Here is a 22,792-nt window from a genome sequence, read left to right as displayed (position 1 = left end):
TGACTGTTATACAGAGCCATTTAAACGTGCAAATGGATGTACAAATGTTTGAAGTCTTTTGAACCAAACACATTAATTGCCAGTCTGTGTTAATGGAAACACACAGAATGGATGCCCGCCTCTCTGTAATAAATATAAAAATTCCCTGGGCTTCTGAGTCTCCATACTAAGCACACATGGAGGCTTTTTACAGGAAAAGCTCATTTAGAGATTGAGCCCCTCAACCCCAACCAAATAGGTGATAAGGAGACAGGAAAAGTTGTATTGGCCAGATTGACTACAAGCACACTGCATTCCTAACACTGTTCTGTCCACGTAGGGGTCTGTAGCCCAGATGGCTACAGAATTGGCAGTGAGAAGTGAGGCAAAGTTCAAAGCAAGCACAGGGGCACATTTAGTGCCCAGTTTCCTCCCTGTTGACACCTGGGCAGGTTGGGCAGGTGACCTTGTGCTTTTCCTTAGTGGCCTGAGGACTCCCATCATGACTTCCCCTGGACCTGCCCTCACAATGCAGTGATCCAAAGCTAAGATGCTCTTCCTCCTTAGCAAGATATATCAGCCCCCTGTCCCCTGGCCTGCAGGCCCTGAGTGTTTCAGATAGAAACACAAGGATGGCCTGCGTGCTCCTCTGCCCAGCCTCCCACTCAGCAAGGGCCACCAGCTGTCCGAGCAAGGGGCCTCTCTGAGGGCTGGTGGTAGGCCCCTCCTGCAGTCACTTTTCCATGACTCTCTGGCCATCAGGGTGTAGATGGAGGTGGCCCCAGCTTGACTCTGAGCCAGGGCTCAGTGATGTATGTTGATGCCTGGAAAGCATCTGGAGGCCTGTGGGGTCTGGGAAGACCCATCCTAAGGTAAGAGGGTGCCAGGGAAGCTAAGCTTGGCTCAGTTCCAGAGCTTTAGTGTTCAGAAGGGAGGTGAGACTCTGGATCACCTGATTTTTTCAGCAGCCCAGTCCTAAGATTGTATGTCTGAGTCTTACCCAGAGGAAAATCTGCAAACGAAAAAGTGAAAACAGCAGTTTCTCTAAAAACAAGGTAATAGGATGGGGCACAAGAAGCTGTTTTTTTGTGGGGAGCCTTTACAAAACAAAATATAAAATCTGCCGGCTGCCGTGGCTCACACCTGTAACCCCAACACTTTGGGAGGAGCCTGAGGCCAGTGGATTGCTTGAGGCCAGGAGTTCAAAATCAGTCGGTTGTGATGGTGGATGCCTGTAATCCCAGCTACTCAGGGAGGCTGAAGCATGAGAATGGCTTGAACCTGGAAGGCAGAGGTTGCAGTGAGTCAAGATCGCACCACTGCACTCCAGCCCGGGCTACAGAGAGAGACTCTGTCTTAAAAAACAAACAAACAAAGAAAAAACCAGAAAATATAAAATGAAACAAATCATTCTTCTTCACTTTCCCCAAATCAGTCCCAACCTGGGGTTGTGAAGACTTCAAGACATTAGAGGTGATGCTAGGAAGTAGTGGGAATTGACTTATTCCTGGAGACTTTTAGGAAATTCTTGGGAGTAGAAGACAGACTTTGCAAGAAGCTAAGATTTTTCAAGATCAAGTTGGGGTAAGAGTTAGCAACATGGGGATCTTGTTTTTAATGAACCCAATTCTCCTCCTCAGCCTGACGATGCCTGTAAACACCCAGGCAAGGTGAAGCATGAGTTCAGTATTACCTGTCAGATGTGTTTCTCACTTCTGCTGCTGTCTTTCACCTCTGCTCTGCCCGGTTTCATCAGTGTAACACCTAGCCCAGCCTTCAACTTTACTCTCCAGGCTTGTTTCTGAATGAGCTTTAGGTATTATCAAAGGCATCATCCTTTAACCTCAAAGGATAAAAACTCTTCACCAGTGAAGATATAAGAAGACAGCCACAGGCTCTGAGGGTCATTTCGAGAGTGCTCTGGGCATCCTTTGAGCACATTCGTGTCACTCTCCTCTGCGGTTACTCCTCATATGATGAGCATACCAGCCGGTCCTGGGATTAGACAGTGAGAAGGGCCTGCTTTCACTGGCCGCAGGTCACTGTTGACAGAGCCACAGGAAGAAGAAAGAGATCCAGATCTCCTGGGAAATCAGGTCCTCATTTACTTGTAGTCCAGAGAGAGAGAGAGAGCAGAAAATCAAAGACAGCCTGAGAAACATGTCTGTGGCCTCTGATCATGGACACCTGTGCACAGAATACAAGTCCTGAAAGGAAATGGTGTACAAATCATCCATGGTCTGGTGACTTCTAATCCAGAGCCAGGCCTCTGTACCTGGCAGCCCCTGTGGGCAGGCCCGGGGCAGGCTGGGCCTCCACACAGAATGGGAAAGGAGAGGTCACTAGAATCAGGGGAGATGGGGACTGAACCAGCTGTACTACTGGTCTTGGTGGGGGATGCCATCCAAATGCCAATGGCCAAAGGGGCCTGAGGTTTCTGGCCCCATCCCAGTGTCCTTGTTCATTTCTGGGAAGACACTCTGCATAGGGACTGTTTAGTGACAGCAGGAGGAATTTAGTGCTAGAAGGCAGCAGGTGATGGAAGCTTCTTGGAGGACGACAGCTGGTGTCTGCAGATGTGCGGAGCAGGGTTGCCCCAGTGGAAGGAATGAGGGGAAGGTGATCAACCATACCCCTTTACCTTGAATTGAGGGGTCCTGGGATGGGGGCTTTCAGTGCTAAACCTGGGGAAACCCTGGGCAAACCAGGACAAGCTGGTCCTCTGGGGAAGTCCAGGGAATCGCTGTGCAGGGCATCAGGGCCCTGGCTGGGCAAGAAGAGAGATGCCAAGTTCAGAACTGTTTAGATCTTAAGGCATAAAGCTCCTTCACAAAAATCAGATGCAAAGAAAACCCTAGTCCTCCCTCCTTTAACACACATGCACACACATGGGAACACAAACCTACAAAAAAGACAATTTTACACATGCACACACACAGGCACATAAACCTACAAAAAAGACAATTTCCTCTTAGTGAACTTATTTAATGTATGCAGCCCTCATTTCTGCTGATAGCAGCCATTTCTGATTTATTCCTTGTTGTAAGAAATTTCTTACATCTTCCTTCCTCTGGGGTTCCCATTGTTGGAATTGAAGCTTTGGGTCTCCGCTAAGCGAGTTGGTCTGGTAAGGGCTTCTTCCTAGTACAGGCCCAGTCCTCTGTGTGGGTCACCCAGCTCAGGGGAGGCAATGGGTGAGCAAGGCAAGTGCCTAAGTGTCCAGGCTTAGACCAGACTTGGGGCAAGATGACACATTCCAGCTCTCTCCAGCAGCTGCCAAGGAGTCAGTGAAGGTAGTGTTTATCTTGGAGCCAGTCAGGCAATGCTAAAGTTCAAAGACCCAGTGTCTCTGGCTGGCCAAGGCTGGAGAAAGAAGGTTAACATGTGGGTTTCCTGGCTTCCACCAATGTAGTTCTCCCCAGAAGACTTCCCTGTTGTGTTTAGCAACAAGTCTGAGACCATTAGAAGTCTCCCTATTCAATGTAGATACTGTTTTAAATATCTTCCCATTAGCAAAGGGATTTATTTTTGTTTTGTTCTTGGGAGGATAATTCTGGTTGTCTTAAAAAGGCTTTACGAATTTTCTTAAAAACACTGCATTTATCTGATGTAATCCTGCCACTCTCTTACAGGAACAGCTGTTGGTGTTTGCAGCCACACATGTTTGAGATCAGTTATCTTTTGACATAATGACCAAGATTTTTTGCTATGTCAGATGAGATAAAAGTAAGTATTTGCTGCTACAGTTTCCCCTGATAAGCAGTATTCCACTTTTATATAAGAGGGCCAGATGGTTGAATTAAGGATGAAAAAACACATATTGAAATTTGCTTTTAAATCTACCTCTGTACACAGAGGTTCTCTTATGAGAGGTTTACCATGAATCTTTGGCTTTGTCCTCTCCTAATGATACAGGAACTATAAAGAAATTATTTAGGCAGTTAGTGAGGGTAAGAGAGTCTTTGTCAAGGTTTCCTTTTTAAGAAAAAGCAGCCCCCAAATAATTTCTTTTCTAACGAAGAGCAGCCTGAAAAATCAAGCTGCTGACATAGAAAAGCAAGATAGAAGCTTCCATGGGTGAATGCCGGTAGCCGTGCCAATGGGAAAAGGCTACTTGGGGGCCAGGCATGTTCAACATGGAGGCTCTATCTTCCCTTTTCTTTGTCAACCACATGTACAGCAATGAAGCAGGCAACATGGCGCTGGCCAGGTAGAGAACCCAGCTGCATAATGGAAGATTACAGTGGGCTGGCCAGCTTCTTGCACTATGCAAATGACACGCCTGGTCTGACCAATCTCTCATACCCTATGTAAATCAGACACCGCCTCCTCAAGCTCCTGTATAAAATCCCATGCATTTCACCACGGAACTGGAAGACCTACTCGGGAGCTCCTCTGTCTCTACAGCAGAGAGAGCTTTTCTCTTTCTTTCACCTGTTAAACCTCTGCTCTTAACCTCACTCCTTGTGTGTCTGTGTCCTTGATTTCCTTGGCGTGAGGCAACAAACCTCAGGTATTATCCCAGATGAACGATGCCACTTCACTAAGGAAGATAAAGGAAACTAGAGACTAAGCTCAATATCACACTCCTCCCATGTGTATGCACACTTACATATACATCTTTGTTTTAATTTAAACAGGAGAAAGAAGTTAGGAAAGTGTTTATGTTCCTAAGCTGTTTTTCCATAATCTGAGCTTTGTTGGAAGTATTAGAACAGATCTGTAGCAAAACTCAGAAACTGTGAACCCTCAGTGCAGTTTCTCAAATGTGCTCACATGTGATCCTAGATCCATCTTACACCTTGCTATTCCAGTTTAATAGTAGGGTATTGAATCTGGCTTCCTGTGCTGCAGTGATTTAGAAGGTGTGTGAAATATGGAATTGTTTTGTTGGACTCTTCCTTATTCCTTATCTGTTTACCACTCACCAATACAGCAACTACTAAAAATAAGGCTAGAGCTCTGTGTTCTTCCAGTAGTGAGATGAATCAATGTTGATAACGTGCCCTCTCTTGATTCCCAGGTGTATAAACAATGAAATTTTTGATGAGTTTTCTTGCCCAAGGGGTGAAATCTCCAGCCAATAAACAAAGCATCTATCTGTGTGAGAGTGCATGTCTGTGTGCACGAGTGCATGCCTTGTGTGTCCGTGTGTGTGCATTCGTGTGCTGTGTTTTGAAAGAAGCTAATTAAACTGTAGACACTAAATCTTTAGATGTTACTGAATCAACTCAATCAACCAGTTCTGGCAAGTCCAAATATTTGCAGTGGTAGCAAATACGAATAAGCGATCACATATAGAACACTTGCCATGTGGACAATCAGATGGATTCTGTCATCTAAGATTTAAAAAGCAAAATAAAAAAATACCACGGAAACCTTCATGTTATGGGAAAGTGACTGCATATTTGTAAAGAACACAGTCAATACTAGATGTGTGAGCTGTAAATAATGTAGTCATTATTATTTTGGTCTGGAACACTTTGTGTCCTTTAGTCATTAAAATTAGGATCTATAAGACTGGGGCAGCATGGAGAAATGACTATTATACCATGCAGTGACTTTTTTAAAAAAAGAAAAACATAAACTTAGGGCATCTATTTCCCACCATTTTCTCATTTAATTACAATTCCCTGATACCTTTCTACTAGTCTCGTGCTGTTTGGGGGCAAACTAGTAAGAAGCTGGGGGCAAAAGTCTCCTCTTCCAATAAATTCCTGTGGAAGTAGGAAGCTATTATCTGTTTCTTCCTTTTATAATGGAGCTTAAATTCTTACCTGAAATAGACCCCAGCTGTGGAGGTAAAGGGTGTGGAGGAGAGGAAGAAATAACAGTGTTTGTGAGTGCGCATGTGTGTGTGTGCACGTATGTGGCAGGTGTTTGCAAACACATGGGAAGCACCTATGCTTTCCTTGTTTCCAGTGGGAGAAGCTGCCTAAAGCATGTCTCTTCCTGTTCAGCAAGACATCTCGGTTCCCTGAAAATTCATCAGGGATGGTGAAATCTCCATCAACGAACACAGAAAGCTCCACCAAAGAGACAGTTCATGGTGAATTCAGTTATAGTGACATTCTAGAAGTTGACACCGGTCAACCCTTTCTATCCACCTCCACCCTGTCTCAGTGTCTTTCTTTTGCTGTTGCTTCTCATCACCAACAAACTCATGTCTGGTTTTTGGGAAACATTACTGTGTAACGGCTTCTGTAAAATAAGAGCTCTTCTTTGTAGAAAAATTTAATAGTCTTAGCAATTAAGTCCATGTTTTATAGTATTGTTTCATTAGGAATAAATACATATATTGTAATTAAAAACTTTTCTCAGCTTCTGAGTGGTCTTTCCATTTCATCAAATATTAAGAAGTGGGAGTATGAACGAAGGAATTAAAGAAGAAACAGAAAAGAAGGAAAAAATTCACAAAATGTAATACACAATCACACCAGGCAACTGTAGTCTCTTTCCTGGATAATTTGTGTTAAAATTTATCAGACTCAGAAGCTGATATAGTTTCTCCTTGTTGTCTAATATCATCGCAGGTCTATCTGGCTCATTGATAATGTAATTTCTTTCTGTTTAAAGGCAAAATACTTCAAGTATTTGACAAGCTAAACATTAGCCCTAAAAATGTGTATCAATCTGCATTTATATATTTTCTACATAAAAAGTTCTCAAACTCAAAATCAAAATATTTACAAAGGTATCATGTGCTTATCGATGTCACACATTTTCTTTGCAAAGTGCATAATGAAAATTTCAGAAGTAGTCGATTCTGTTTGCTGTAAAATGTCTCCATTAAAATACAAAGAAACAAACTATTGATGCACGGGGCAATTTGCATGGATCTTAAGAGGTGTTCTGCTGAGTAAAAAACTGCCAGTCTCAAAAGGTACATACTGAATGATTCCATTTTTCTAGCATTCTCAAAATGACAAAATTACCAAGATGAAAAACGGATGGGAAGGCCGGAGTGAGGGAAGGAGATGGAGAGAGGGAGGCGGTGACTATAAAGGGACAACTCAAGGGAGTTTCTTTGCAGTGATGGAGCAGTTCTGTGTCTTGATGGTGGTGGTGACGATATGCATTTCTACAGGAGGTAAAATGTCATAGAGCTGTACACAAAAACATACACAAGAAAAATGACTGCATGCAAAGGCTGGCAAAATCCAAGTAAGGTCTAAGCTCTAGTTAAATTGTATTCTCAATGTCCTGGTTTTGCTAATGTACTGTAGTTATCATTGCGGAAGACCGGGTGATGTGTACATGAGACTTCCTTGTACTATTATTGCAACTTCTTGTGAGTCTGTAATTATTTCATTATATAAAGGTAGAAACATAAATCTCTGTTGAAGAAAAAATTCTGGCAACTAAACACACTTGGAAGCAATTTAGTCAAAGACTGGTGTCCTTTCAGGAGGCAGAGCCCTTAAGTGTAAACACTGAAGACCCCTGATTTAGCATATGTTTAGTATCCAGGTAACCAGGACTGCAACTCTTAGACTGTGTAACTGAAAACAATTAATTGTTCCCATTACTTTTATGAAGGTTGTAGAATCAGGAAATTTCAGAGCAAGCAGGGTCCATGCTCTCAGGTTACAACTCTCTGTTTTGATATCCTGATTTGTAATGTGAGGGCTTTGTCCTAGTTTCTTTGCAGTGTCTTGCCTAGTTCTAAATTTCATACTACACATAAACTACAGAAATGGTAATGGTAATCATAAATTTTGCCTCAGTATTGCATAAGACAAATATTTCAACTTACATTGATTATAAATGTGGATACAGAAAGAACCCATTTATTATGTAACACCATCTATTAAAAATAACTGGAGAGCAAACCAACTGGACTAATTCTTACTCCTTAGATCAGGTGGTAATTTTCCAGCACAGAGGGTCTGGGCGGTTTCCTTGAAATGACATATCATTACATCCTCCTTGTATAGAATATAGTGCTCATATCTACTGATATCTACTGGAGTGTCTGCGTAGAAAAGGGTGGCATCACTGTGTCCCAGTAAGGACCCCTTGACTGCCCATGAGATCTGCTAAATCGACTCTGGGGAGATTCAGAACAAACACTCAAACTCAGGAGGCTCTAACCCTTATTATTTGGGAATAAATGATGATACGCTTTTTATAACCAATATGGCTTTAGTTTCCTTACTTGTCTCAACTACTTTTCTTCATGGAATGCTAAAATAGAACTACCTTGGGAAACTGAGCCCACTGTAAAAACAAAGTCAGGTTGGCTGTTCCTCCCTCATAACACGCCTAGAGAAAAGGATTTTAACTGCAGCAACATTTGTTTTTTTTTTTTTTGGTATTGAGTTCCCTTAAGTCTATAATAATTTATATTTGAAAAAAAAAAGAACTAGCAACTCATAGCATTAGTGTAATAATTTTATTAATAAAACGAACCCATAGGATTCAAACAAGTATACAAAGTATTTTTTTTCCTGTGGGTTAAATTGTTACACTTTTAATAATAAAAATAAGAAAGTTTTCATAGTTAACTTACCAAAAACATAACCCTTGCCTATTGTTTCTTATTGTGCAAAACAAAAACAAAGAGTTTTGCCCACAGAAGGATTTTGTGCACCAAAACATGCACATTTTCAATTTCAAAATTTCTGCATCAAAATGAAAATTCCAAGGCCACGTTTTTGTTTTTTCAAACTAAAGAAGGGCAAGAGGGGAATAAACAAGCAAATAACAGCAGCTAAATTTTTAATCTTCATTCCCAGGTATTTTCTGTTTCAATGTAGAATTCTCCACATTCATAAAATGATATCTTCAACCTACTGCTTACGGTCAGATATGCCAGTATCAGTTCGATAAGGCAAGTCACACCTTTTAGCTATTCTCTTAAGTCCTACAGAGATAGTTTCACTTCAATTTCACAGGGTCACTTCAAGATTTATCTAAAACGGTGACAAAACAATCCTAGTGAAGGATTCCTTTAAGTAGTTGCTTTTCTAGATGGAGCCAAATAATTAAACTTTCTCTCTCTCCATACTGGAGTTTGTTTCTTTCATTACGTTTTAGTATCATGGAGTCGAACAATGCTTTGACAAGGCATGAACTACAACTTAGAAGTCAATGAACAGTTGAAGATGATCTTTTGTAAAGTAAAAATCAACTGTGTAGACAACACTTAAATACACATTACCTGTTTAAAGATACACACACAAAAGAGCAAAATTCAAAAACCAAATCAAGGAATAACGTTTTGTGACAATTTCAGTAGCACAATTACTGGTCTAACAGTTTTGCATTGTGGTATAGTGGCTTACAATGAAAGAACTATGCAGGATGCTTCCATGATTGCAGAGAAGAGAGGTAAGCCCAGAGGGTGAAAAGCATACATTTGCCTAATGTGTGTAGGAAATTCCCTGATCAAATGGCCAACTAACTTTTAAATACAAAATTTAACCTTAGAAGAACTTTTCTATTTTTGGTGAACATTGATTGAAAGAAAAATCAATCATTCTGTTAAATGAAGTACAATATTCTGCAGGGGAAGCACCAGGGTTTCCAGATCAAACCCTTAGGACATGAAGAAAACCAAAGTACTCTGCTAGTTCAAAATCTCTATCACAGGAATCCCTGGCTCCCTTCCATGTGTCCAGAGATGCTCTCAGCTCACAAAGCCAACAGATGGAGGGAAAAGCAAGTGAACATGTGACCATGTAGGAGGGGAGCTGGGGACAGTAAAACACTGCTCAGACTTTTAGCAGAAACACAATCCTGTTGGTCTGAATATCCTGAGGTTAAAGGATAATAAAATATTGCACCAACACAATAAAGAAAAAATCACAGTTTAAACAGAATTACTGAAGAACTGGAATAATGTACAATGCAGTGACTGCCATCAGTAGACCTAGGTCTCTTGACAGGAATTAAAGTTGTGTCTTTTTTAAAAAATGGCACTCCTACCTTCTTTTGGTTTGGTGTTTATTTTGACATTCTCTTAGGTATACATATATTTACTTCCATTTAATGCTAACTTACTGAATTTTCCCCTTGGCCCAGTTTCATATTTAGTGATAGTTGCTGTAAACAGCAGTAACTCCAAAGAAGAGTACTCAAGGCGAGAGATTTAAAAACATATCTGATAACCCCATTAGAGGTAGGTTAGAAAAAGGCCTTTTATTTTGGACTGTGTAGTTATCAAGGCATCCTGCAGATGCAACCTTTTCTCTCACTTCTTTCTCTGACATGCTCCTAGGTGAATAAGATATGAGGAAAATCAAACATATATCCTGTTAAAGCACTTAAAGGGGGTAAAAAGTACAGCCTTCAACAAAATGTGTTTTCACACGAAATTCATCTTTCCCCTTTGAACCGACAAGCTTTTCAAGAAACCCTTTCTTGGTTTCATAATACTGTACTGCCAATTTATAAACTACGTTTTAGTCTACCCTTGAAAGAATGAAAACTGTAGTACTTCATTAGGACCTCATATGACCATGATCTCAAGAAAAGATACTTTCAATGTCTCTAGGCCTGAATATGATAGGAAATCATGAAGCACCCAAAACCTCAGGGTCTCACATTGTATTTGGAGTGGGCCATTTTCCTATTCATGCACACCCTTGTTTTGTTACCCTCTCCAAAATCAAGTCTTCCCCGCTTCAGTTCATATCGCCTTCATTCCACTCTTTAAAACGCCATGGGAAACTCCCACAGTGTTTCCACTGTTGACAGATTCCTTTCTCTCAGGTCAGCGCAGGCACCCTTTCACTTACTCTATAACCATCAGGACTTCCATTACATTCTGTGACTTTGCACATCTTCATCCCAGTTTTTAGCAGGGATATATATATGACCACCATATAAACTTGTGCAGCAATCCTGTCGGCCCACTAGAAATTTCTCACATTCTTTAATTCCTGTTGCCTTCAGTCTTGATATTCATTTATGTTTTCAAGTGAATCTTTCCTGTCTCTTTCCCAAAAAGGCAGAAGGAAAAGAACCAACGTTCTAATTTGATGATGAACACAGTGATTTCTGAAATATGTTCAGAGAATGAAGGAAACAGGCTGGGTCTCTTCTACATCGCTAGGATGTGGATCAACCTGCAAAAAAAGAGCAGACTGAGATTAGTGTTGTAGCATTATTTAAAATGATTCTAGTACCTATTTCTAATTACATGATGGTTATATGCCAAGTTGGTCAGACCCTGCTATTAGTAAGTCCCAGAAGGTGCTTAAGTTCTCTATATTCCATGGCCAAATAACAGACCTTAGAGGCAATCCACAATACTGTATATGATGCCACAGATCACGAGGAAAATAGTAAAAAAATCTGGCAAAAGAATCAGTGATAATCTATTACCACTGTATAAACAAATTTAAATGTATCCCTTACTAATTATGAGTCAGCAACAGATACTCTAATAAATGGATGACAAAAAATGATTTGAAAATAATACAGTAAAAGTCTAATTTTCTTTTGCTTTGCTTACCTCTGCATAAAGAGGTGGGGGTTGAAACCGGAATTCCTGTATACAGGCAAACATAGGACAGCACACTTCTCCCTCACAGTTAGGGGGCTGAGGGTAAGAAGGAATGTGTCTAGAGAATTCTTCCTCTGATACCACATCTGCATAATTTGGTGGTGCTGAAATAGAAATGAAGTTGGAGTAAGAAATCCACTCAAAAATTAATCTCAATTCTTAACTGTTACAAAAACAAGAAACAGCTAAATTTGAAGATAATATGGCATTCTTTCCCTCTAATCAGCAAAGTTTTATGCACATTACAATAAAAAATAGTTTCTCCCTTTATTAAACTACTACTAATAGATTATATTCTAGTCTCTTGAGATATAGGTAAACAAATATCACTGAACTATGACTACAGAAAATACGTAACACACCACACATTTGACTATTTTTCATTGTTTTCCTATTACAAACAGGAATTAGGAAATGTACATCTTATTCCTCAATCTGCTATCAGCAGCTTTGCATCCTAGATAAAGCTAAACGTTCAAAGCCGCTCCCAGGACTAACGCTTTATGATTTTTTAGTAATAGGAATAAAGATACCAAGAGTAGCAGTACTAATCAACATTTGAGCACTTCATAGCTTATATATTCTGTTCTTAGATATTTTCTAGGTAAAACTTCATTATGAAAGAACACCAAAATATTTTACCTTCAGGCTGTTCTGGCAGGGTCAGTGTCAACCAGCTCATATCCATACTGAACTGGCTGGCAATGCTGGAGTTTCTGCTGCCAAAACCATTATATGGAATTGTACCAATCACTAATGGCAGTTCAAGCATCAATTTTTTAGCACCAGGAATGTGAATGTACACCTAATAAGCCAAAAAAAAAAAAAAAAAGAGAGAGAGAGAAAGGAACAAATGTAAGTTACACCTCCAGTAGGTAGCCCAATTAATTTCTTTTTTCATAGAAACAAATGCTTTTGTCAGCTGCCACCACCCTCATCACAATTCTCAACCGTCTTGATTAAACAAAATGAAGAGTACACAAAACATAGTGAATGCTCTGTGACAGAGAACTGTGTCCTTAACATGCATCATGGTAGGTTTGCATGGCTCATATAATAATTATAGAAAATTAAGGATATGTCTTCAATATAACAAACACCCTTTAATGCACCTCAATTCTTTTATGGCACTCTATTAAATCCCTTGTGGGGAATAGTTTTTTATTAAAAACAAGGGCCAATCTTCATACAATCCCCAATTGGTGTTAATGCTGAATATGCATAGTAACATGACATCAGTTATTGTCCATCATACACTTTTTTTTTTTTAAAGAGCTTTGCTTACAGCTAAGGAATAGTCCACTCTGATAATGCAGCAATCCAGGATGGATGGAGTGACAGGTGGAATTTTGAGCGTTTTCCCATTCCATGTGTCCGTGCTCCCGGAAGCGATGTGGTTTCCTCGCACATTGGCAACCATGTGTCGAATGGTCTTTGTTTTTCCACTAGCCAAATACGTCTGGGTTTGGAAAATAGCAGCCTTTGGAACAATCAGACGAGAGGAACAATTCTCTATTTCTGCATAGATTGGAATAGCTTCTCCTAAAAAGAAAACAAAACCAGGGAGGATTCAGAGACTCTTTAAAAACTTCTCACCACAGTGGATTAGGGCCATATAGCTGAAATGTTCCAACATCACTTTAACAAATTGAGAAGCTTTGATGGAAAACATATTGTAAATTCAAGCCAGAGAAATAAAAATTCACTGCAGGTTGTGGTAGATCTTATTTTCTAATTATTGCATTATTGACTTTTCTAATGTAGCAATATTGCATTAGCAATTCTAAAGATATGTAAATGACCAGTGTCTATATAAATTAGGATAAGACATACAAATAAATGATTCAGGACTATGTTAAGTATAAAAGATCACTAACAAACTCATTAGTGCTTATCAAATTAAAATCTGCCCAAGAGGAGAACAAAGCCTTTGCTTTTAAGGAATTAATAATGTTAAGGCACAGAAAGAATCAACGGATGGACTAGGCAAGTTTTATAACATTATGGCTCCACATCATACCATTCCATACTGAATTCCTTTCTAACAAGTTCGAATCCTGAAGCAGGGGCCAAATCCACTGCTGGAAATGGGCCCTTCACTATTGGCAGTTCCAGTAACAATCTGATTGTTAAGTTTGTTAATATACTACATTCCAGTCCCAAGTATTTGCATATATCAAGCCAGCAAGGAATCAGAATGTCTAATAGCATTTCATACTCCAATAGTTCTCTTCTTAGCAATACAACCCCGGAGATTCTTTTGCAACATTAAAATCAGATGCTGGCATTTTCTCATTCCTCTAGTTATATTCTTTGTTACTAAAGTAACAGGATCGAAGTCAGAAAAAAACAGGAGTTTGACTGGAAACAATTCCTCCATTTAAAAATACTTAAATATCAATTATTTATATTAAAAATGTATCACTACTCATGTTTTAAAATACTATACATGTCATACAATTACAAAAAACACTATTTAAAATCACTTAAAATTAGCTAAGAAGATGAATGAAATCTTTCATTTGGACTTTCAAGCATTTTGCTTACCATTACAGTATCCCTTTCTTTCAATTTTGGCACTCAGCGAGACTGGACCAGAAGTGAAAAACCAACAGCCAACCATTTTCTCTTGAGTTTTCAATACAGGGGTCTTGAAAATTTCAAACAATAAAACAACCTTAATTAGGCCACTCTGGAGAACTCATATAACTTAAAATTATGTCTTTCTTCACAGAATGGTAGTAAAGAAATACCAAAAAATGAATAAAACTTTCTTATCCTTATGTAACATATTAGGCCAAATATGCACAAAAACACAGGGTGTTAAGACTCCCCCTTTTAGGAAAATCACAGTGAATTTTCAGATTCAAAAATTAGCATGACACCATTTTATTTTATCCTGAAGTAATTATGTTTCCAGGAAATAATATACCATGTTTTTTTTAAAAAATCAAAAGCTGTATTAGTACTTATAAACATGACAGAATTATTTTTAAGACTTTATATACAAAAGTCAGGTGGAAGGATAAATGATATAAAAATAAAAAATAAAAAAAAATCAGAACATTATATTTATTTTGGCATTTAATAAGTGGAATAATCAAACAGCCTTTTCCCATCACTTACTTCAAAATGCATTATCAGGCAGAAATTTCATGTGTTCTTAATTTGGAATGGTTTTGGGGTTTTGTGTAATAGTGCAATAACGTGTAGTGTTAACAGATCTGAAAAGCTTATTAAACATACTATCTCACGATAGTATTCTATTCTATAGTGTCAAGAGAAGTTACTACAAGATTTACAATGTTCAGTTTACAAGTTACACACACCAAAGCTTTCTGTAAAACCCAGTTACTTGCAATATTTTTTCTTTATTTATACAAAGAATAGTAAGGGATCAACAGTGTCTGTTTTTAGCAAAGACAAATCCCTTTAAATCAATTCCTGCAATGGTCATAAAAACTTTAAGAATATTTAACCTGCCAATTCTAAGTAGTTTTAAAAAATACAAGTTACTTAGCATCACCAATTTTCAAAAATGGTTTTAAAGCAGCTGTTAAAAAGTCATAGCTATAAGCCAGGCCAGCTGGGTGCTGGCTATTTTATGATTCTGACCACAAGAGGCCATGTAACCACAGCATATCTGCTATCCTTTCATAATCTAAAGGTGAACATTAAATTCTATTTCTCTTTCATGCGAAAATAAGACTTAAACAACAACTTTTTAACTGCTAGCTTTTTCCTTGTCTTTCAAAAACACAGGCTAGAAAAACCTCCAACATGAAAAATACATCTTTGTCACATCAGTATCGTGATGGAAAGTTTAAATTATCTCAGTATTTTCTATGAAGTAAAAAAAATCATTCATTCATATTTAAATGAAGAACCATTAGGTCCTAGTAGCTATCATGAAAGTACAAGGTATAATTTTATATTATTTTGATAATATGGGTTTAGATAAAAGAATCTAGCTCATTAGCTCCCATCTTGCCTATTCTGTTGTTACTTATAGCCTGATCTTTCTTATCAGTCTACAGTATTTCTGGTGATTATTAGAAGTTCAATGCTTTAATGTGGCCAAATCTGTCATAAGGAAATGATAAGTGAAAGGATCTCGGCGGCAGCTGCATGCACTTACTTAATGTTAGAAAATGACATGCAAAATGGAAGGATACATAGCATAATGGCCTGAGCTTCAATAACAGGCTGAGCATGATTAATACTCTTCCATAATTACTGTTCCTCAACCTGCTATTATTGAGGAGTTTAGAATACCCCAGTCCTGTAAATGTGGCCACTCTGGTAAAAGTAACTACTCTCTATGTGTGCATTATTGTTATTAAGCCTTATTAATGCATTTCAAGCCTGTGTAACTTTTTGGCAAAAGAAGCCCTGAACAGCAGGGACATAATCAATAGTATTAACACACACAATTTGTAATTTGTCCAACCTAGAATCATATATTTATAGTGAATGCCTTTGGGTTACAAGATTGTGTTTTCCAAGCCATCAGAAAGTGACAGGACCGACTACCAGTAAACTGGCTAAATATAGATCCCACTGTTGAAAGGAAGGAGGAAGGGAGGGAAGGAGGAAGAGAAGGAGGAAGAGAAAAAGGAAGAACTTACTAGTAATGCTGGTGTGTTGACATCGACATGACTAACAACCTGCAGTTCCCTCTTTACACTCTGATCAGGTACCTTGGGTCGTTCCAACACTGCCCGGACACAGTACTGAATGCTTCCATATTTCCCAGTAAACGAGGTGACCAAAGGTCTGAAACCAACCAAAGACATTAATTATGAGTTTACTTTCAGTTAAACATAGCCAAAAAAAGCATGGTTTAAACTGTTTTAGGTTGGAAATAAAAAATGAGTAAGTCTATTTAGGGACTATTCAGTATAAACATGCATACTTGAGAATCAGAAGATACCTAGCAGTGATACGTTCAGATGGACATATTGCAGAGAAAGATAACCACAAAATTATACAGTTTCACTTACTCAGATGGAAGTTGAAAGCGAAATGGAAATTCATGTTTTCCAGGCTGTAATAAAATGATGCCTTCACCTATAAGAGATTGTATTTTATTTTAATGAAGGATGGTTAGTATTAGATCAAGAGTTTTCACAATGTAAGTAATTTTTTGAAGGAAGTTTTTCTTGCTACAAAATGTACCATATTCCAAAAGTTTATTAAACAAATGTACAGAATTAAATTTGAGAGTGTGTGTGTGTGTATGTGTGTGTATGTGTTTGAGCGATGGGGTCTTGCTCTATTGCCCAGGCCAGAGTGCTATGGCCTTGAACTCCTGGGCTTAAGCAATCTTCCTGCCTCAGACTCCCAAGGAGCTGGGACTACAGGCATGTGCCATGGTTCTTGACTAATTTTTAGTAATTCTTTCCAGAGATGGGGTCTTGCTATATTGCCCAAGCTGGTCTCAAACTCCTGGCCTCAAATGATTCTCCCACCTTGGACTCCCAAAGCACTAAGCTTATAGGGGTGAGCTACTGCACTTGGCCAGTTTTTACCAAGTACCATAACACTCACACGTACATACACACATATATTCCATTCTCAAATAGGCCAATTACTAAAGTGCTAAGGCTTAGAACTCCAACATACATATATATGTGTATATGGATATGTATATTTGTGTGTGTTTGTGTATATGTAAAATCACAACTGCTTACCCCCATTCTATTATACTAATGGGAAATACCAATATTAAATTGGACCAAAAACGAATTTAGCAAGACAGATTTATTCTGGGTATACCAGAAACATCACATTGAGTATTCTTTGAGCAGAAATGGAAAAGGGAGTGAAAACTTTATGAATATTGTTAATATTGGATATAACACAAAACAGCCAAACCAACAAGACAAGCTATTAAGCAAGTCATGTATGTATCCTTGAGCTCTCCTGACTAACAAAGAGTTTCTTGGTGGCTAACTTGGGAATACAGAAAGGGCTTTACCAAGCATGGCCAGGGCCCTTTTCTCAGCTTTGGGTTACCAGCTCCATTTTATTTCATGCAGAAGCTTATCACTGGATTGTGAGAAGGCCAAAATGCAGGGTGTGGAGGGACTTTGTAAGGCCAGAGGCAACACTGAAACCTGTGATGAAGGTACCAAGACAATCTGTTTAATTCAGATCCAAAGTAGACTTTGTGGCTTTCACTGTTGGTCAGGAGGCTCTCTTGAAAGACTTACACACTCTCCTTTCATTTCATGCTCAGATTTAATATTGAACTCCCTTATTGTGGATAGGATAAATAAGATGAAGAAATGGGAACACAGAGAGAACTCTGAGATTTGCCTGGTCATCTGACACTAAAATGAAGATTTCTACTTTATCCATTCACTAAAAAAAATTAAAGAAATCAGTAGTGAAATGGGAATTTTTTATCCCTTAAATAAAAAACAGAGTTTTATTTTATGACCTTAACCAAGTCAGCTGACATTTCAACTTTGTACTTTTAGAAAATAGGAACACATTACTGACCCATTAAGTCTTCTGAATCTATGCCCAATTTTTAATGTGTTGACATCAAGGGCGATAAAAAAGTGACACACCTGCCACTTAAGTCAATTTGAATACTCCACAGGTGGGTGACTGGAGGCAAAGTGAAGAACAAGTCACAGGGGCATGAGATCATGTTAAATTCAGTGGCAGGGCGAGTCCCAGTGGCTGAGGTGTACTCAGGAAGGTTGCAGCAGAGCTACAGTACCAGGGACCAGGGAAGCATCTCAACCTGATGGCTGTGGAGTGAAAGGCTCAAGGCAACGCCAGTGCTCCTAAAGGAGCTGGGCTGAAGTTCTAATTTGAAATTATTAGATTACAGAACATGACCAAGTATTTACAAATATTTTGAAGTATGTATTTCATTTGAGTTTAAAATGCATAGTGCTTAGATTTCAGGCACTGTGGATAATCCTCAAATAGACCGGGGGAGGAAAGGAGATTACATGCTTGTACACAAGTAATTACCATAGAGTGCTAGAACCTAGAGCATTTACAAAGGAACAGGGGTGGGCCCAACATCTTCAGGACCTGAGGGCTGGAATGGAGACAGGTAGGAAGGGAAATTTAGATAAGGGAATAGCATGAGGAAGAGCATAGCAGACATGTGTGGGGAACAGAGTTACCCAGGATGCTGAAGAGAATGAGAGATGCAGTTCCCCTTTCATTAAGAAACAAATCGACATAGGAGACATATCATTTAAAATGAGACTTTCAACTATCTCAAAACATAAACAGGAAAAAGAAATGGAAAAACTGATAAAAATGGGTTATAATATTTGGAATTCAATCTTTGTTTTCTTTTCCTCTTTCTCAATTTTTTTTTTTTTTAATGTAAAAGGTTCACAAGTTGAACCATGTGCCCAATTCTGCTCTGCACCAACCGCTCATTATTTCTGTCTTGTATACTGAGCCCTACAAAGTCACAGAAAGATGTTTCAATCACTAATGGTCTTACAGCCAAAGCTCATAATTAAAGGTTTTGGTGAGCCGTGGGATGCAGAAGACCATTACAGAGGCAGAGACTGGGGCTCAGGAAGAGCGACTTGCATAACGTCACACTGCTGGTGGGTGACGGAGAACTGAAACCAACTCTCTGATACTGTCTTGTCTTTCTACTACAATTTCTCAACAAAAATATGAACAAAAGCAATCACAATGATAGCAAGTAGTTGAATTAGATTAAGGATGTCAAATAATTATCTGGAGAGCATTTGTGAAAACAGATCCCAGTGCTACATAACATGGATTTCTAAAAATCTCCTTAGGTGATTGAAACACAGCCAGGTTTTGTAATGAAATGACCCCAGAATACAGACTGTGTCAAGATGCTAACTTCTTCCAAGCTATAGATATTAGGGGTGACTTATTTTTTTTCCTCAGCTTGTACTATGGTCTTAAGCAAAATGTAATTGTGCCAATATGTGCTATGATACATTCTAAAACAAGTTTAAGATTTTCAAATTGTCTAGCTTTTACATTCTGTTCCATATGTATATATGTGCGTGCATGTGAGGAATAAACATCTGACTTGTGAATTAAAAAACTATTTGTTAGCCCAGATTTTACCAAAGCAGTTTTTTATTGCTAATTCCAGGTTCAACTGTTTTTAATTTTACATCTATTTACTCAGCAGTTACAGGCCCAGGGATAGAGTCCAAAGTCCTGGACAAAAATGAATGTATGTCTCTCTCCCAATGTCCTTGACTCCATTCAGCCATCTTGCAAATTGTGTTGTCTGCTTCCACTGGGGCCTGGATTGATCCTGGAAGCAATACTGAGGAAAGGGCATGAAGGAGTAAGAACTAGCACTAACACACTGTCGCCATTGATCCAAAAGGCAGTTTTGATTCCAAATACGGTTTTCCTCACTACAATTTTGGGATCACTCAGATGATCATTTACCTTGAGGACTTCGCTGTGTCCACAGTAGGATAAGGCAAAACCACATATTCTATTATATTTTGTATAAGACATAGTACATAAATATAATGCGTTCGCTCTTCAAGGAGAGGAGGTACATACTATCGTTTTACTTGATAGATAAAAGCTCGTGGCATAAAGGTAAAAGTTTAAACTAGTTTTCATCCATGAAATAAGAGTAAGACTCATGGTTCTTAGTATTTTCATGACTAAAGGGATCCAATTTTTGGTATCTAATATTAATAAAACACTTATGTAATGTGTCCCCACATAGGTACTTCTGGAAAAGTCTACACTATGAACTGGACCTCACCAAAGTGAGCAGGAAGGGAAATTCAGACATGCCCAGATGGCCTTGTCTCTAAAGGCATTTTGAGTGGAGAGAAGTGGAGGAGAGGGGAAGAAGTGGGTAGGAAGGGAGGAGGAGGATGGGGAGGAAGAGGATGCAGAAGAAACAGCAGCAGTATCAGGTACAGGCACAACTCTTACTAAGTGGCCCTGCTCCCCAGAAGAGGGAAACCAAGCATGATGGTCAAGTCTAGAAAACACTTCCTTTGAACTCCTACCCCTCAGGAACTACTTCCCTATTCCCAACACCAAATTTCTGCTAATTCATCATGAACCAAGAACGTGTCCAGGATAGGGAGGAGTGGAAGCCATAAGAAACGGGCACCGCAGAATGTAACCTCATAGCCGCCGGTTTCACCGTCCCTTCCTCGACCACAAAGAACAGGATCTAGATTTTTGGATCCCCCACTGTCCAATCACAGGTTCCCACCGCACCCAATGGCCCCCTCCTCTCGCGGTCCTAGAAAATCCCGAGCCACTGGTCTCGGTCAGGCCCGGCGGGCAAGGGGCGGGGCGCCAGGTAGAGCTGCGGACCCAGGACGTGCGGTCTCTCCTTACCCGCGAGGCTAGGCCGGACCCCACCCCCGGAAGCCCGCCCTGATCTCACCTGCCAGGTGGGCATCCCGCCGGCACGCTGCCTCCCGGCCCCTCCCCGGCCCCGTAGCCTGGCGGGGGAACCCCAGGCGCTCGCCTGCGCTTACCGGCCGGGGGCTCCCGCAGGCTGAGGCGCACGTTCAGGTACTCCACCTCCGAGAAGACAGCCAGGGCTGAGGCGCTGGCCGAGGCGCAGGGGCCGGCGCTCGGGCCCCAGGCGGCGGTGGCGCGGCCCTGGGCCTCCAGGCGCAGCGCGCGCAGGGCCACCGGCTCGGACGCCTCCAGCAGCACGTGCCCGGCCACCGTCTCGCCACTGGAGTAGCAGCCCTTGCGCTCGTCCTCGAACACCAGACCCAGGCTCTTTACGCGGCCCTCGGCACCCACGGCCGCCGCGCACCCAGCCTCGCCGCCCATCCCGCCGGGCGACTCGTCCCTGCCCCTGAGCTCGGCAGAGACCCGGAGCCGGGGTCGCGAGCACAGCGGCACCGCTGTCACAGGCGCTCGCGGCAGACTCAGGCCGCGGCGGCAGCCGTGCGGTACCCGATGGAGCACCGGCTCGCAGAGGGGCCTGTCGCTTTAACAAACCCAGTTGGGGCTGGAAAAGGGCCGGGACAGCCCACCCCCGGCGGGCGGCCATAGGTCAGTTGCGAGCCCTGCTTCTTGCTGATTTGTTGTAGATGGTCACTGAGTCATTTCATTGGCGCTCCTACGCGTGGGTTGGCGCAGGAAGGCCGTGCGTGATCAAGCAGTGTTGGCCAATCGGGAGGCTCCGGCGTGCACGTGCACAGGCCGTTTACTGGCTGAGGCCAGGCACAGTCCTGGAGCCCAGGCCAATAGCGAGGCGGTGCGCCCATGTGGACAGACAGTGGGAAACAATATCTGTCAGGGAGGGGGCGGAACAGGGTTATCTCCGGCTCTCAGCGTGTCAGCCGTTCCCATGGTTACGAATGGGGGCGGGGTTTCTAGCAGCGTAAGGACTTTGCAGGAGCCACTGGGTTCTCCCTAGAGCATGAAGTTGTGGCTGTAACTGGCTTGTGTTTATGATTACATCTGCAATACTCAAGAGGAAATAGATGCTCTGCGAAATGGAACTCGGCAATATTTCCTTTTGAGATCTTGGGGGCCGGCCGCATCGGGACTTTAATGAATGACTTGGAATCTTCTAACCTCCAGATTTTTGATCCCCGCCTCTCCCAGGTTTCAGAATTCCCAGACTACGTAAGAGCCATAGATAAGAAAAATGAGGGTTGTGGTTTTAAACCTGATATGTCCCCTAAGGAGTTCTCTTCCTAAGCTCCGCAGTATCGCTGTTAGGAATAGCTGGAACTCTGATTCTTCCTGCTGTAAATAAGGTCATGAATCACATTGTTTTTGAACAACATCTGTCACTCAAGTTTCTGCCCCACCCAAAGTTTCCTGACATCAGTATCATATCCACAAAAATTTCCAATTGCCTTGATGACTTGTTCCCCACGCCCGCGGTTCCTCTGGCTTGTCCTGTTACATTTGCCTTTTTAACTTTACAGTTTTTTTCTCTGTTCTGTTTTTCACCATCTTGCATAGCTTGTCATTAGCTGGCCATCATTTTCTTAACTTTTAAGTTGTCCCCTTATTGACATGCCACGTTTGTGAGCTGTTATGTATTGATTAATCTCACAATGAAATTTAACAGTTTTCCTAAAGCAAAAAAACCTCAAAGGTTTAAAGGTTGCTCTACTACCCTCGTTGAGTTTAGATTATTAATGTGGAGCTTTAATAAAGTTCTATAAGTTCACAATTTCCTTATTACCTCTCAGAGAAAGTGAAAAAGTCCCAAATTAGGCTCTGTATAAAGTTCTGAAATAGTGGTTCTTCTCTGACCATTTCATCTAGAATAACTCCCAACATGCTTTTACTCTGCCTACTTTTTTA

At 40.6% G+C, this 22,792-nt stretch overlaps 1 protein-coding gene across 1 annotated transcript; it reads right to left on the bottom strand.

The window, feature by feature from the left end:
• Positions 1-8,355: 8,355 nt before the first annotated feature.
• Positions 8,356-21,453, bottom strand: ARRDC4 (arrestin domain containing 4). The gene is made up of 8 exons (XM_025392914.1): positions 20,989-21,453; positions 16,495-16,561; positions 16,120-16,267; positions 14,039-14,141; positions 12,777-13,033; positions 12,134-12,296; positions 11,441-11,595; positions 8,356-11,051 (listed from the first exon to the last, which is right to left on the bottom strand). Exons 1-8 carry the CDS (start codon positions 21,293-21,295, stop codon positions 10,995-10,997), a joined length of 1,257 nt encoding a protein of 418 aa, XP_025248699.1. The 5' UTR covers positions 21,296-21,453; the 3' UTR covers positions 8,356-10,994.
• Between the last annotated feature and the right edge of the window lie 1,339 nt (positions 21,454-22,792).

This window comes from Theropithecus gelada, chromosome 7b, assembly GCF_003255815.1.
Source record: "Theropithecus gelada isolate Dixy chromosome 7b, Tgel_1.0, whole genome shotgun sequence".
In the NCBI taxonomy this organism is placed as follows: Eukaryota; Metazoa; Chordata; class Mammalia; order Primates; family Cercopithecidae; genus Theropithecus; species Theropithecus gelada.
This window is presented reverse-complemented; position numbering and strand designations above follow the sequence as displayed.